General features: G+C 47.2%; 1 protein-coding gene across 4 annotated transcripts in view; it reads left to right on the forward strand.

Moving 5' to 3' along the window:
• The window catches only part of SPATA13 (spermatogenesis associated 13), a 207,499-nt gene that overhangs the window by 134,376 nt on the left and 59,038 nt on the right, over positions 1-14,085 (forward strand). For all 4 annotated transcript variants that reach the window (XM_067713722.1, XM_067713724.1, XM_067713725.1 and 1 more), the window contains exon 2: positions 526-2,091. In XM_067713722.1, coding sequence (XP_067569823.1) covers positions 526-2,091 — 1,566 coding nt within the window. The remainder of the gene's footprint in view (positions 1-525; positions 2,092-14,085) is intronic.

Genomic DNA, 14,085 nt, shown 5'->3' on the forward strand with positions numbered 1-14,085 from the left:
ATCCCTGCCTGAGGCCTCTTGTATACTAAGCACTCAGCCTCCTACCAGCCGCATTAAATTTAACCTAGTTCAGCGTTTCCCTGTGGCACATTTTGAAATAGTGTTGGGTTTTGTGTGTGCGCGTGTGTGTGAGATAACTGAAGATGTCTTCTATTTCGAATAAAGAGAAGACATAGTCTTGAATGATGCCTTGGCTTTTTCATTCTAGAAGTTTTTCAAAAGTTCCTGTAACGAGTTCCAGTGGATTTCAGGGTTTACCATCATATTGAATGCACAACCTATAATTATCTTTTTTTTAATGAATGCATAATTTGCATTCTTCCCTCTCATTTAATGCGAAATGAATTAGGAGAAAAAAGTAACATTTTAACTTAATTTAAAATAGGTTTTATGTGATCGGCCCTGTCAGGGGGCAGGTCTGGTTTTCTGTTAGCAATTATTAAACAAAATAGATGAGCCCCCGTTGATAGAGGGAGGCTCTTCTGGGGGCAGACGGCTAACTCCCTGCTTTGTTTTCCGCTGCAGGCGGTGACCACGACCGCGGAGCCTGATGTGCACGGCAGGCGGGAAGGCCCGGCCGGCGGCCTCTGGGAGGAAGGCGTGCGCGAGGAGCCGGGGGACACGGAGGCGCGCGTGGGTCTGAACCGCGCTGCCCTGTGCCCGCGGGCTCCCGGACCCCAGACCATGACCACGGCCCAGAACGGCCACGGGCGCGGAGCTGCGGTCCCCGGTCCCATCTCTGATCCCAAAGACCCCGGCATGGTGACCTACCCGGCGTGTCGACGGGAGGCGCGGCTCAGCCCGGCCCGCCTCCTGCGCCTCTTCTCCGCCGGCGCGAACAGGACGCGCGCCGACCCCGAGCGGCCCCGGCCCGCCGGCCTCGTGGGCAGCTCCTCCACGTGGAACGCCCTGGCCTCCTTCCGGAAAATGGGGTCTTTCAAAAAACTGAAGACCTCGGTCCTCCAGGGAATTCAGAATCGGGAGGGATGGGACGCCGCCAAAGAGGGGGCCGAGGAACGCGACCTGGGCAAGGCGGTCCCCAACGGCGTGGCGGCCGGAGCCCCCGCGGGCAGGTGCCCCCCGGGGCCGGGCTTCGCGTCCGACGGCTCGGACCCCGAGGACCCCGACGACGGCTTCGCACGCGGCGCTCCCCGGTCCCGCAGCATCCGCCGCGCCTACGGCCTGGGGCGCATTCGCCTCCTGGACCCGGAGCCGCCCGCCCCGGAGCCCGCGGCGTGCGAGGCCCCGGCGCGGGAGCCCGAGAGGAACGGCGTCTGCAGGCGGAGCAAGAGTACGGACAGCCTGACCTTCCTCAAGAAGAGCTCCTTCCGGAGGAAGTCGGCCTCGCACCTGGCCGAGCTGCGGCGCGCGCCCGAAAGCGGGGCCCCGCGGAGGACGCTGAGCGGCTCGTCCGCGGACTCCGACAGCTCCGGCGGGGCCCCCGCGAGGCCCAGGCGCTGCAGGAGCCCGCTGCGGGCCCCGGACCTGGCCCGGGTGCTGCGGCTCGTGGGTGACGGCGCGGCCGCCCGGCCGGGGGACCCCGGGGGCGCCCCGCCCGGGCCGCGGCCGCACAGCCGGCTGCACGACGACTACTCCCGCCGCGCGGTCGCCGGCCCCGAGCGCGGGCGAAGGGGCGAGGAGCTCCAGGACCCCGGGCTGGCGGGTGCTGGGGGCTCGGCCAGTGACGCGGCTGCCGGAGGTGCCGTTCCTCGCGCCCCCGGCTCTTCCTCCAGGCCCCCGGCCCGGGAGGTGTCGGACAGAGGCTCCAAGGAACCGGGCCCTGGCGACCGGTCTCCCGTGGAGCCCGAGCCTCCTCTCGGTCCTCCGAGGCCCACCACGCCCAAGCCCCCCAGCCCTCGGAGCCCCGACGCAGCACCTGCCAAGTGTCCCAACAGCGTCAGCGCGCTGTCCCTGAGTTCAGTGGACAGCGAGGAAAGGGCAGAGGGGCCCGTCCAGAGGGAGCAAGGCCCCGGGTCCTTCCAGGATGCGGTGCAAACCGCCTGTGACCTGGGCAGTGAGAACACCGGCGCCGGCAGCCACCCGCAGCAGGGCCTCGGGGGGACGAACTGTCCAGAAGAAAAGACGGACGAGGTAAGGGCCGAGCGGGACATCCTTGGTGACCCGCCACTGCTTTATTTCCCGGGAGTTGAATTAGAAACGTGCAGTTTGATACCTGTCAACGCCTGAGTGTTGATGGTTCAAAGGAATTTTTATGATGGTTATTGTACTTATTTATTTTTTACTGGTAACTACATACTTTAATTTAAAAATAGCCTATTTATCTAAAGTAGCATGTACTTATTTTTAGCGTAGAACGTAAGCATCTCATGAGTTGAATTCACTAATAACTGTCAAGGCTCCGAGAGCAATGGTCTTTTCATATCCTGTCAAGAATCCGGGCAGCCTCACTGTGTAATTTTCACTTTATAAATGCATTCAGTAATGTTCCCTTACAGAGCTGAGAGCCGAGGAGATAGATGCATGCATGTGTCCATATTGCAAATTGTTCTATCCGTAAGTTCCTAGACTGTATCACAGGTATAAGTTGGTGCTTGCAGCGGTTCCTTCCCACCGATCCCCGGATAGGACCTCAGTTTTGCCTTGCTGCGTGCAGATGAGTAATGATACAGCAAACTTGGAAGCCAAGGCAGCCTCTGGACTGTTTTTAACCTTTGCTTTACAGGGAGTCTTAGAAGGTAGAGCCTACCACACATCACTTAGAGGAGATCTAAACCTGCCTCATGGGTCCCTGGGTAGCCAGAGAAGGGAGGCTGCCTCACCTTTTCTGGATCTGGGTTTGCATGGAGACCTGGGGCGGCCAATCTGTCTTCCAGAGGTCTTGTATGTTGATGACCACTTGCTCATTTGCATATTTCCAAAGAAGTCCATGGAACAGTTGTAAGGACACGGGACTAGGTGTCAGCCATGGGAAGGACTCCCGACTCTGCTCTGGTTTGTGTTACTGATCAAGGCCCGAGCCGGTCTGAGCTTCACCTCTCCCTGGATGATGAGATGAAGTGTAATTCCTTACCCCAAGCACCCCGTCCTGCCATACTGATGGTTCAGGACACCCCCCTCCTCCTTCAAAAGAGGGATTTGCCTAGTTCTAGAGGGTTCTTTATGCTAAAGGTGGAGATTTTATTTTCTGCTTAACAAAATCAGTAAAAAAAAAAAATCATTAAAATATTTTATTCCTGAGCACGTATTAACTAAACATATTCAAGAGTTAAGTTTCTAACTTAGTTACTTCCCAGGGTAATTTTTGACCATTATATACTTTTATATGCATATTTGCTGTTCTTAGTTTATATCATTTAGTTTCTACCCACAAGGGATCACCAAAGAGAGAAAGCAGAAGGACACAAGTTATTAGGAGTGCATGCATGTTGATAATTCTACGGATTTTCTTGAAGATATTCATTACATTTTTAGGTTGCATTCATTTCCGCAAAATTCTCATGTAGCACAACAAGCTTCCTCTTGTGCTTTTAGAGTAAATGTCAGAAAGAGAAGATATGGTGATGATTTTGCCCAGTTTGCATTGTATATATTGGTAATATTTAGTGTTACTTGCAGAGAAGTACTTGCAAAATATAATCTGAAACGTCCTCTTTTATTTTGACATTTAGAAACAAAGTGCAAACAAAACAAAACAAAAAGCACCTTGCGAAATGCAACAGTTCCAACCTTCATGGGTTAGAAGCAGTATTTATCAGTCTTATATAGCCTCCCATAAAACTAAATAACAGTCTTTACTATATTTTAATGTACACTGTTATTTTTTAATTTATTCAGAGTATGGTTCCACCTACATGTTTAAAGCTATTTTGAGCTGTGGTTATGGTTGAATTTTAGAAAGTTGAAACTTGTGTATATTATGATGTTATTTAAGATGCTTATGCATCATGAAATTTTCAATAAGGGAGAATAATTTTTTAAATTTAGAATCATTTATTTGTAACATACTACTCTAAAAGGGACAAAATCTTTGAAAAACTGCACAGTTTAACAAGAATGTCCAAAAATAGCCTCCTTGGCGTTGTACTCCTGCCACCTAGTGGTAAACTTTGTTGTAACAACGATGATCTGGGGAACGAGACTGAAATCGTTCCTTGGTTGTGAAATGCAGCTGAGCGTTTATACCTGTTGCCCTAAAAGGTACAGACACAGGCCGTGGTTCCTGGTGGTGCTGACATGTACCGTAGATGAAGCTCTTTTAAGTGATGAGAATCCATTGAACTCCTTTACAGGGAGCTTAAGTCTTCTTTGGGTAAATGTTTCTAGTTTGGTTGGGGTCCCAGCTCTGCCTTCCAAAAGATGCCACACGTTAGGCGAAAGCCCTTGAACCTCTCAGAGGTGGAATGTGCGAGAGCTTTCTGTGCCTTGGAGGTTTGTAAGAACCAAGGAAACGGTGGCTGACGGTCCACACTGGCTGACGTTGTCTGCTGGTCACTATCCGTTTGATGATCTTTCCATCCTCGATTGACCTGACTTCTTCAGACAGTGGCCAGTTAAGGTCCGTTTTTTCCAAAACTGGTTGTTAACACTCACCCTGTTGCAGGCTTCTGGAGGACTGTGAGATTTACATGTTTATTCAGTAACACGTCTCATCAAATTCTGGAGTACCTCCCAGGTGTAAGACACTCAGGTGTAGCTCTAAGGAATAGTGGGTGATGTTGAGGAAGATTACTGATTACCCAAGATGTATCTAAGTCATAGTAGAATATGAAGAATGGATTAAATTCCTCAAAAGAGGGAAAGCCATAATGCTGCGGGATTTCACAGGAGTTGTGGTTCTTACCCACGTCCCAAATCAAGGAAAGCTTAATAGGGGTGATCACATCTGACTTGAAGAAGGTGAGATTTCTGCAGGTAGTTATGGAGGGGAAGGTGGGGCATTTCAGTGGTCAGATGTACAGCGATTTTATGTGGTTTGAGAGAACAGGATGTAACAGTTTGATCTGATGTTGCAGAACCATCCCAGTTAAGATGAAATTGTTAGGTTCAGATCATGGACTCTTGGATTCCAGATAGTCTGTACGTTACTTGGTAAGCATTGAGGAATCAAAGATGTTTCTGAATAGAGAAGGGCCAGGCTCAAAACTCTGTGTTGGAGAAATTAATTCACCATCAGTAAAGAAGAAAACTAGCAAGGTGACCGGAGGGAACACTGTCAGGAACTTATTGCCACAGAGATCTTGGACGTAACAAGGCTCTGAAACATGGGGGAGGGAATCCAGTACGTGAGGAAGGACAGAGTGAGTGAAACAACACATAATAAACAAAGCGTACCTTGTCATTCATTTATTGCCTACCTGGGTGTGCCAGACACGGAAAAGAAAGAGTTAAAAAGCAAATGGGGGCTTCCCTGGTGGCACAGTGGTTGAGAGTCCGCCTGCCGATGCAGGGGACACGGGTTCGTGCCCCGGTCCGGGAAGATCCCACATGCCGCGGAGCGGCTGGGCCCGTGAGCCATGGACGCTGAGCCTGCGCATCCGGAGCCTGTGCTCCGCAACGGGAGAGGCCACAACAGTGAGAGGCCCGCGTACCGCAAAAAAAAAAAAAAAAAAAAAAAAAAGCAAATGGCTCTTATTCTCATAGGCTCGAAGTCCAAGTGGTAGATTGGGATACATAAGGGTGATTGTGATAACTAACGTGTCAGGAGGAATGTACTAGGCGCCTTGGAGGAACACAGACAGGATTCTTAGCTCCGGGTGAAGAGGGCACGATGCAGGGGGAAACGCCGGAGTGGGGTCTTGAAGGAGATCAGGATGGGGATGCACCAGGTGGCAATGGAGGGAGAGCGGCAGGGCCTTCCAGTCCAAGTGGAAGCGTGGGGAGGGGGAGGTGTGGGGCACGGGGCGGGACTCAGCCAGGGGAGCGACCTGAGCTTCCTTTCCTCCGCTGTAAAGTGGCAAGAGTGGCTGCCGGCTGCCTAGAGGCTGCCCAGGGTCTTCGGGAAGGTTAAGAGGGTGATGCACGTGGAGTCCTTAGCTCCCAGCTTTGCTGTAGCGTGTCCACAGGAGGTGAGTCTGCTGTGCTCATTGCTGGACAGGGTGGCTGGGTGAGCGGGAGCGATGAGGTTGGAGAGGCCCGTCAGCACGATTAGGAAGGACCTCGCTGGGCCCCGCAGGGTGTGGACTTGACCTTGCAGGCTGTGGAAAGCCAGAGGAGTGTGAGGCAGGGACCACAGAGTGCGGCTGGCTACACAGTGAGGCTGGGGATGGGACGGCCCTGGGGACAGACAGAGTCTCTCGATAGTCTAGTCCAGTGGTGATGAGCGCTGAACTAAGGCCATGGAAATGGGGCAGGGGCTCATTCTAAAGTGATTTTGCAGTTATGTTTTTAATTAGCATTGGAGTGTCTGGGCGGAAAGAGAAGTCACAGGTGACTGCCGACGGAGAGGATACTGTTGTGTAGGGACCCAGAATCAAGCCCCAAAGACACTGGACCAGCGCTGAACTTAGGTCCAGCCCTTGCGCTAACACGATGGCAGCTCAAGGGGACCCTTACAGTTGGCTCCAGCACTCAAGTGTTTGAGGGTCTTGTAGCTTTCTTCCTCAGGGACGTGTGCCCTCAAAATCGTCGCAAGCCCTCGCAGTTTGCAGCCTTACGCAGTTGAGACGATTTGAGCGCTGGACTGGGAGACTCTAGTTCTGCGGGATGCAGTGTTATTCCTGCGTGGGGCTTCGACCCACCAAGGTCACCATCCCCCCTGGGGCTGTCCGGCCTGGGCGCCTGCCCCTGGACCACTGCCAACGTTTTGCTGCTGCCTCTGAAAACGGAGGGTATTTCTGTGGCATCAGCAGGTACACTGTCACTAAAATAAAGCCTCTGTCTAGCTTCTGGTACTGGAATCATCACTCCAGCAGGTCAGGAGGCGCTAAGTCAGGCCTGTTTTCAGCGTGGATTAGGAACTCCAGAGCTTTACGATGCTCGCTAGGGTACTTCGTACGTAATGGTGGTTCCGAGGCACTGTGTTTTCTGTAATTTAATCAGAGACACGGAAATATTGCATAATTTTGACTCTTTGCAAATTACTTAGACATTACTCTCCAGGTTACTTAAATAGGTACTTGGGAGATTTAAACAGTTCTGCTGGAGGTTAGAATTATCCACAGCTGTTTCACAGAGCCTAGAAATTCCAGAAAGATGAGGTTGCCTACATAGAGGTAAATGTAGTGACCCTAGAAAACCTGCCCAAGATTTTTAGGAGCTTTATTGAGGTATAATTTGCATGACAAAATTCACCAATTGTAGGTATACCTATATACCTGCGCAAGAGCCTAGTTTTTATAGAAATTACTGTAATAACCATTTGTAGTCAAGTATAAATGATATACTGTATCATATTTGCTATTAATTTTAAGCTTTCTAAAGTATATGAAATTCTTAAAAGAAATGATATGAACCAGTATCACAGTGTATTTGTCAAAGTTTTAGTATCTTTGCTTATTTGGTGCCTTGTTTTAATTTGTGGGTAACAAAGGTGGGTAACAAAGGCTTAATGAAGTTATGGAATGTAGAAAAGTAGTGTCAGTATTCTTTGCGGGAAATTTGAGCCTGATGGTTAAGAAACTGATGGCAGTACACATGTTTTTCTCGTGTTCTGTTTTTCTCATCTTAAGCTTCCCTATGATAATCAACAAGAAAGAGTGTCCGAGGTTGGGAATTACTTTCCCGCTGGCCCGGTGACACACGTTCACTTTGATGTGTCTGCCACGACCGTCAGAAGGAAGGCCGTAGGCATGAGTTGACAGGAGCACATCACAGTTTGTCACACGTCCCTGTATAAACCGAACGCTACCCCTGTTTCTCCCACCAGGGAGAGTGTGAGGACACAAGGACGATGAGAATGCTCCATTCACTCAGGTGGAGCACGGTGAAGCTGAGGGGAGGACTTCAGGGGGTCGCCCCCAGTTCAGGAATGGGGGCAGGGGAGCCTCAGGATTGGTTGCCAGCCAGCGATGCCAGCATTTCCCAGTGGTGGGGAGGCTCTCCGGTGTAGAATAGTCGGGCTTTCTAGGAACGCTGCCCAAGTTTAAGTCCTGGCTTTGCTGCTAACCAGCTGTACGTCCTTAAGAAAAATACTTGACTTATTTAAGCCTCATTTCTTTAAAAATGGAGGTAATAATAGCTATCAGGAGTAAATGAAATAATGCATATAAGATACATACCACAGTGCCTGGAACATAGTAGAATATTATTAAGCTTACTATCATTATTATTAATCTTATAGTTTATCTTGTCATATTACAAACTATATTATTATATTACATATAATATTATTATATATATTACTAAACAATATTACAAAAATTATATTAATTTTATAGTTAAAATTAAAATTTTACTACATTACATGTTATATGTTATAATTAAAGTTATACTATTGGCTATATTAGTAATCATTAATATTAACAATAAAGCATAAATATTAGCTTTTATCATATTCATTGTTGGTTAAAATTGCCACCTTTGGTCAGACCCTTCAGTACCAACCAGTTAAATTCTGCAAATTACTTCCCATCTTGTAGCCCGAGTGTCTCACAGTTTGGAATCGGAGCACCCAGGTTGCAAGGTAAAGGCACAGGTCCTGAGCCCCACCTGGGGCTACTGAATCAGAAGCAGTAATCTGGACCTTTAACGCTGTACCCAGGGAAATGTCTCAGGCACTGAAGCTTGCGACCTGCTGTCCAGGCCGAGGCTCCTCTAGGTACTGATATCCTGTATGTTAGGTTTGGGCATTTCTCTTCCACATCTACCCCCGCTGACTCTTGGTTTAGGAAAGAGAGGCATTAACCCCTGAAAGAGTTAAACGTGACTTGTAGTCCTGGTTTTCTCATTGGATTCTATTAACCGGATACGAATCTCTATAGAGTACAAACAGCAGTTCCCCAGGGATGAAATTAACACCTTTCAAGCAAGAAGTAAATGGTGGAATAAAGAATTTGGTCTAAAATATGTTGATCAGAAATTGCTACACCCTCTGCCGGGGCGGGAGTTTTACAGCCTCCCTTTGGAACTTTAACAATGTTATTGGCTCTTACAAGTAAAAGTATCAACAGCAACCACTCATGTTTAGCGGATGGTTTTTCAGTGAATAAAGATTCTGCTCAGCCACCCTGTCAAGGAGGTCAACATTTTTGGATTTGGGTTTTTGTTTTTAAACAATGAATAAACTGAGGCCTGGAGAGGTTACAGGCCCCTCCCAAGCCCCACAGGGGCTGGAGCCAGGCCTTTTTTTTTTTTTTTTTTTTTTTTTTTTTTGCGGTACGCGGGCCTCTCACTGCTGTGGCCTCTCCTGCTGCGGAGCACAGGCTCCGGACGCGCAGGCTCAGCGGCCATGGCTCACGGGCCCAGCCGCTCCGCGGCACGTGGGATCCTTCTGGACCGGGACAGGAACCCGTGTCCCCTGCATCGGCAGGCGGACTCTCAACCACTGCGCCACCAGGGAAGCCCCATCTGTAATTCTTTTACTGCAGGTTTTGAACTAAACATTCTCGAGATCTTTTGCAGCATTGCGCGTTCAATTCTCACGGAACACCTTGGTGCCGCCGTGGTCTTCCTTCCCTCCGGGGTGGTCCCTGTTCCCACAGCCCCAGGAGCTCTACCCAGAGCGCTCCTGGGGAACAGCAGATCTAATCAGGCTCGGGGTTTACTTGACTCCTCAGGTTCATGGGCTGGACGCTTTCAAGTGTAAAGGAGGGGGTGACAGAGTGTATCTGACGTCAGTGAGTGTTGCCGAAAGGAACAGCGGGTCCCCACGAAGCCCTCCCTCCTCTGACTTCCCTCTGGAGTGCTTTTCCCACCCTCCCGTCACCACGCCCTCGTCATCCACTGCCTCCTGTCATTGCGTCCCGGGCCCTTTTCTCCTCCCAATGCAGTGATGCTTCCCACTGAGCCTAAAATATGGAAGAGAGACGTTTGAAAAGGCCTAAATCTTTCCTTTTACACTCTGTCACCAGCAGAGGAAACTTGTTGGTTAGAAAAGATGCATTACCTTGCCCCCCACGTGTCTGGTACCAAATAGGAGACTTTTTATTTTTATTTTTATCTTATTTATTTATTTTTGGCTGCATTGGGTCTTCGTTGCTGCACGTGGACTTTCTCTAGTTGCGGCGAGCGGGGGCTACTCTTCGTTGCGGTGTGCGGGCTTCTCATTGTGGTGGCTTCTCATTGCGGAGCACAGGCTCTAGGCGTGTGGGCTTCAGTAGTTGTGGCGCGTGGGCTCAGTAGTTGTGGCTCGCGGGCTCTAGAGCGCAGGCTCGGTACTTGTGGTGCACGGGCTTAGTTGCTCCGCGGCAAGTGCGATCTTCCTGGACCGGGGCTCGAATCTGTGTCTGCTACGTTGGCAGGCGGATTCTTAACCACTGTGCCACCAGGGAAGTCCCAAATAGGAGACTTTAAAACAGGATTGTTGACAATGGGGGAAAGAAAATTGAAGTCGGCTTGTTTCCAGGGTACATGGAATTCGAATCGGTTATGAAAGAGACAGGAATGGGATAGTTGATTTCCTGATCTAAGATATTGTTATAGGTTTCGAGATATTAGTTATCCTCAAGTGATAACTTAAGTTCATTTTTATAAAATCACATATAAATGTAGGGTGAGGACAGCTTCCTTGCCACCCAGAACTGCTCACTTATTTGCTCCTTTGTCCACCAGTCACCCATTCATCCCTTGACCCATTCATGAAGCTTTTTAAACTGCCAGTTTCCCAGGCTGCGGACTCCGGGGATGTCACAATGGTATTGGATAATTTGGAAAGAATGTAAGTAGCTCCTGTCATGTGACACCAAGATAAATAAATCAAGGCTATAAAAATATGGCAGTGGTTTTAACGGAGGCACAGGAAAGAGAGCTCAGAGCCCAGGGGAATTGATGAAGTTTTCCTGCAGGAGGTGATATTTCAACTGAATGCTGAAGGATAAAATTTCCAGATTGACAGGGGCAAAAAGGTATCGTAGTGGGAGCAGCCTTTCCCTCATTTCCAATTGCCTCAAGTGGTGTGTGGCAAAGGCGAGTTGTGTGGTGTGGCTGGTGAATAATTGCGTGTGAAGACGGAGCTGGAAAGGCACATTGGATGAGGTTTTGATGACCCCGGGTTTGTTCTGGGGTGACAGCCAGCTGCGATCTGATGTGTGTTTTAGTGGTAGGATGGAGAATGGGTTGGAGACAAGGAAGCATTAGGAGACTGTTCCATGGGACGTGATGGACTAGATTCCTCCTGAGATTAGCTGTAGCTCTGGTTGGGGAGGGAGAGGGAAACGTTGAGGGGCGCCCAGCATGGGACGACTGGGTACCTGGGACCTCCTCAGCTAGAACACAGAGGCCATCATGATTATGAAGATGCTATTCTGCACTCTACTCCAGTGGCCCTGAGTTTCCTTGATTCTAAAGACATTCTGGGCTGTTGATTTGTATATTTGTGCTGCCAACCGTGGCTTGAAATGCGTTGATGCTGGGAACACAGACATCATCCTTCATTGTCCTCCACAGAGAGTAAGCTGGGCCCTGCTTCCCCTTCTCCTTCCCGCCTCACAGATACCAAAATCCACGAACGCTCAAATCCCTTACATACAATGGTGTATTATTTGCATATAACCTACTCACATTCTCCCATATACTTTAAGTCATCTCTAGATAGCTTTTATTTTTTGGCCATGCCATGCGGCAAGCGGGATCTTAGTTCCCCGACCAGGGATCAAAGCCACGCCCCCTGCAGTGAAAGCTCAGAGTCTTAACCACCGGACCACCAGGGAAGTCCCTTTCCCCCTCCTCCTGATTCCTCTCCCTCTCTGTACAAAGGAAGTCAAACAGCGTTAACAAAGTCTCATGTTCAAAAAGGTTTAGACCCAGCAAGGATCTCATTCAGATTTGACAGAGAAATTAAAACCTTTACAGACAAGCAAAAGCTAAGAGAATTCAGTACCACCAAACCAGCTTTACAACAAATGCTAAAGGAACTTATCTAGGCAGGATACACAAGAGAAGGAAAAAACCTGCAATAACAAATGCAAAGCAAATAAGAAAATGGTAATAGGAACATACATATCAATAATTACCTTAAATGTAAATGGATTAAATGCTCTAACCAAAAGGCATAGACTGACTGAATGGATACAAAAACAAGACCCGTATATATGCTATCTACAAGTGACCCACTTCAGACCTAGGGACACATACAGACTGAAAGTGAGGGGATGGAAAAAGATATTCCATGCAAATGGAAATCAAAAGAAAGCTGGAATAGCAATTCTCATATCAGACAAAATGACTTTAAAATAAAGACTATTACAAGAGACAAAGAAGGACACTACATAATGATCAAGGGATCAATCCAAGAAGAAGATATAACAATTATAAATATTTATGAACCCAACATAGGAGCACCTCATTACATAAGGCAAATGCTAACAGCCATAAAAGGGGAAATCGACAGTAACACAATCATAGTAGGGGACTTTAACACCCCTGTTTCACCAATGGACAGATCATCCAAAATGAAAATAAATAAGGAAACACAAGCTTTAAATGATACATTAAACAAGATGGACTTAATTGATATTTATAGGACTTTCCATCTAAAAACAGCAGAATACACTTTCTTCTCAAGTGCTCATGGAACATTCTCCAAGATAGATCATATTTTGGTTCACAAATCAAGCCTTGGTAAATTTAAGAAAATTGAAATCGTATCAAGTATCTTTTACAACCACAACGCTATGAGACTAGATATCAGTTACAGGAAAAAATCTGTAAAAAATGCGAACACATGGAGGCTAAACAATACACTACTAAATAACCAAGAGGTCAGTGAAGATATCAAAGAGGAAATTAAAAAATACCTAGAAACAAATGATGATGAAAACACGAAGACCCAAAACCTATGGGATGCAGTAAAAGCAGTTCTAAGAGGGAATTTTATAGCAATACAATCCTACCTCAAGAAACAAGAAAATTCTCAAACAACCTAACCTTAAAGCAATTAGAGAAAGAAGAACAAACAAAACCCAAAGTTATTATAAGGAAAGAAATCAAAGATCAGAGCAGAGATAAATGAAATAGAAACAAAGAAAACAATAGCAAACATCAATAAAACTAAAAGCTGGCTCTTTGAGAAGAAAAGTAAAATTGAGAAACCTTTAGCCAGACTCATCAAAAAAAAGAGGGAGAGGACTTAAATCAATAAAATTAGAAATGAAAAAGGAGAAGTTACAATGGACACTGCAGAAATACAAAGCATCGTAAGAGACTACTACAAGCAACTCTATGCCAATAAAATGGACAACCTGGAAGAAATGCACAAACTCTTAGAAAGGTATAACCTTCCAAGACTGAACCAGGAAGAAATATAAATATATAAACAGACCAATCACAAGTAATGAAATGGAAACTGTGATTAAAAATCTTCCAACAAACAAAAGTCCAGGACCAGATGGCTTCATAGGCGAATTCTGTCAAACATTTAGAGAAGAGCTAACACCTATCCTTCCCAAACTCTTCCAAAATATAGAGAGGGAGGAACACTCCCAAACTCATTCTACGAGGCCACCATCACCCTGATACCAAAACCAGACAAAGATACTACAAAAAAAGAAAATTACAGACCAATATCACTCATGAATATAGATGCAAAAATCCTCAACAAAATACTAGCAAACAGAATCCAACAGCACATTAAAAGGATCATACACCATGATCAAGTGGGATTTATCCCAAGGATGCAAGGATTCTTCAATATACACAGATCAATCAATGTGGTATACCATATTAACAAATTGAAGAATAAAAACCATATGATCATCTCAATAGATGCAGAAAAAGCTTTTGCAAAATTCGACACCCATTTATGATAAAAACTCTCCAGAAAGTGGGCATAGAGGGAACCTACCTCAACATAATAAAGGCCATATACGACAAACCCACAGCAAGCATCACACTCAATGGTGAAAAACTGAAAGCATTTCCTCTAAGATCAGGAACAAGACAAGGATGTCCACTCTCACCACTGTTATTCAACATAGTTCTGGAAGTCCTAGCCATGGCAATCAGAGAAGAAAAAGAAACAAAAGGAATACA

Source organism: Pseudorca crassidens, chromosome 18 (genome assembly GCF_039906515.1).
Source record: "Pseudorca crassidens isolate mPseCra1 chromosome 18, mPseCra1.hap1, whole genome shotgun sequence".
In the NCBI taxonomy this organism is placed as follows: domain Eukaryota; kingdom Metazoa; phylum Chordata; class Mammalia; order Artiodactyla; family Delphinidae; genus Pseudorca; species Pseudorca crassidens.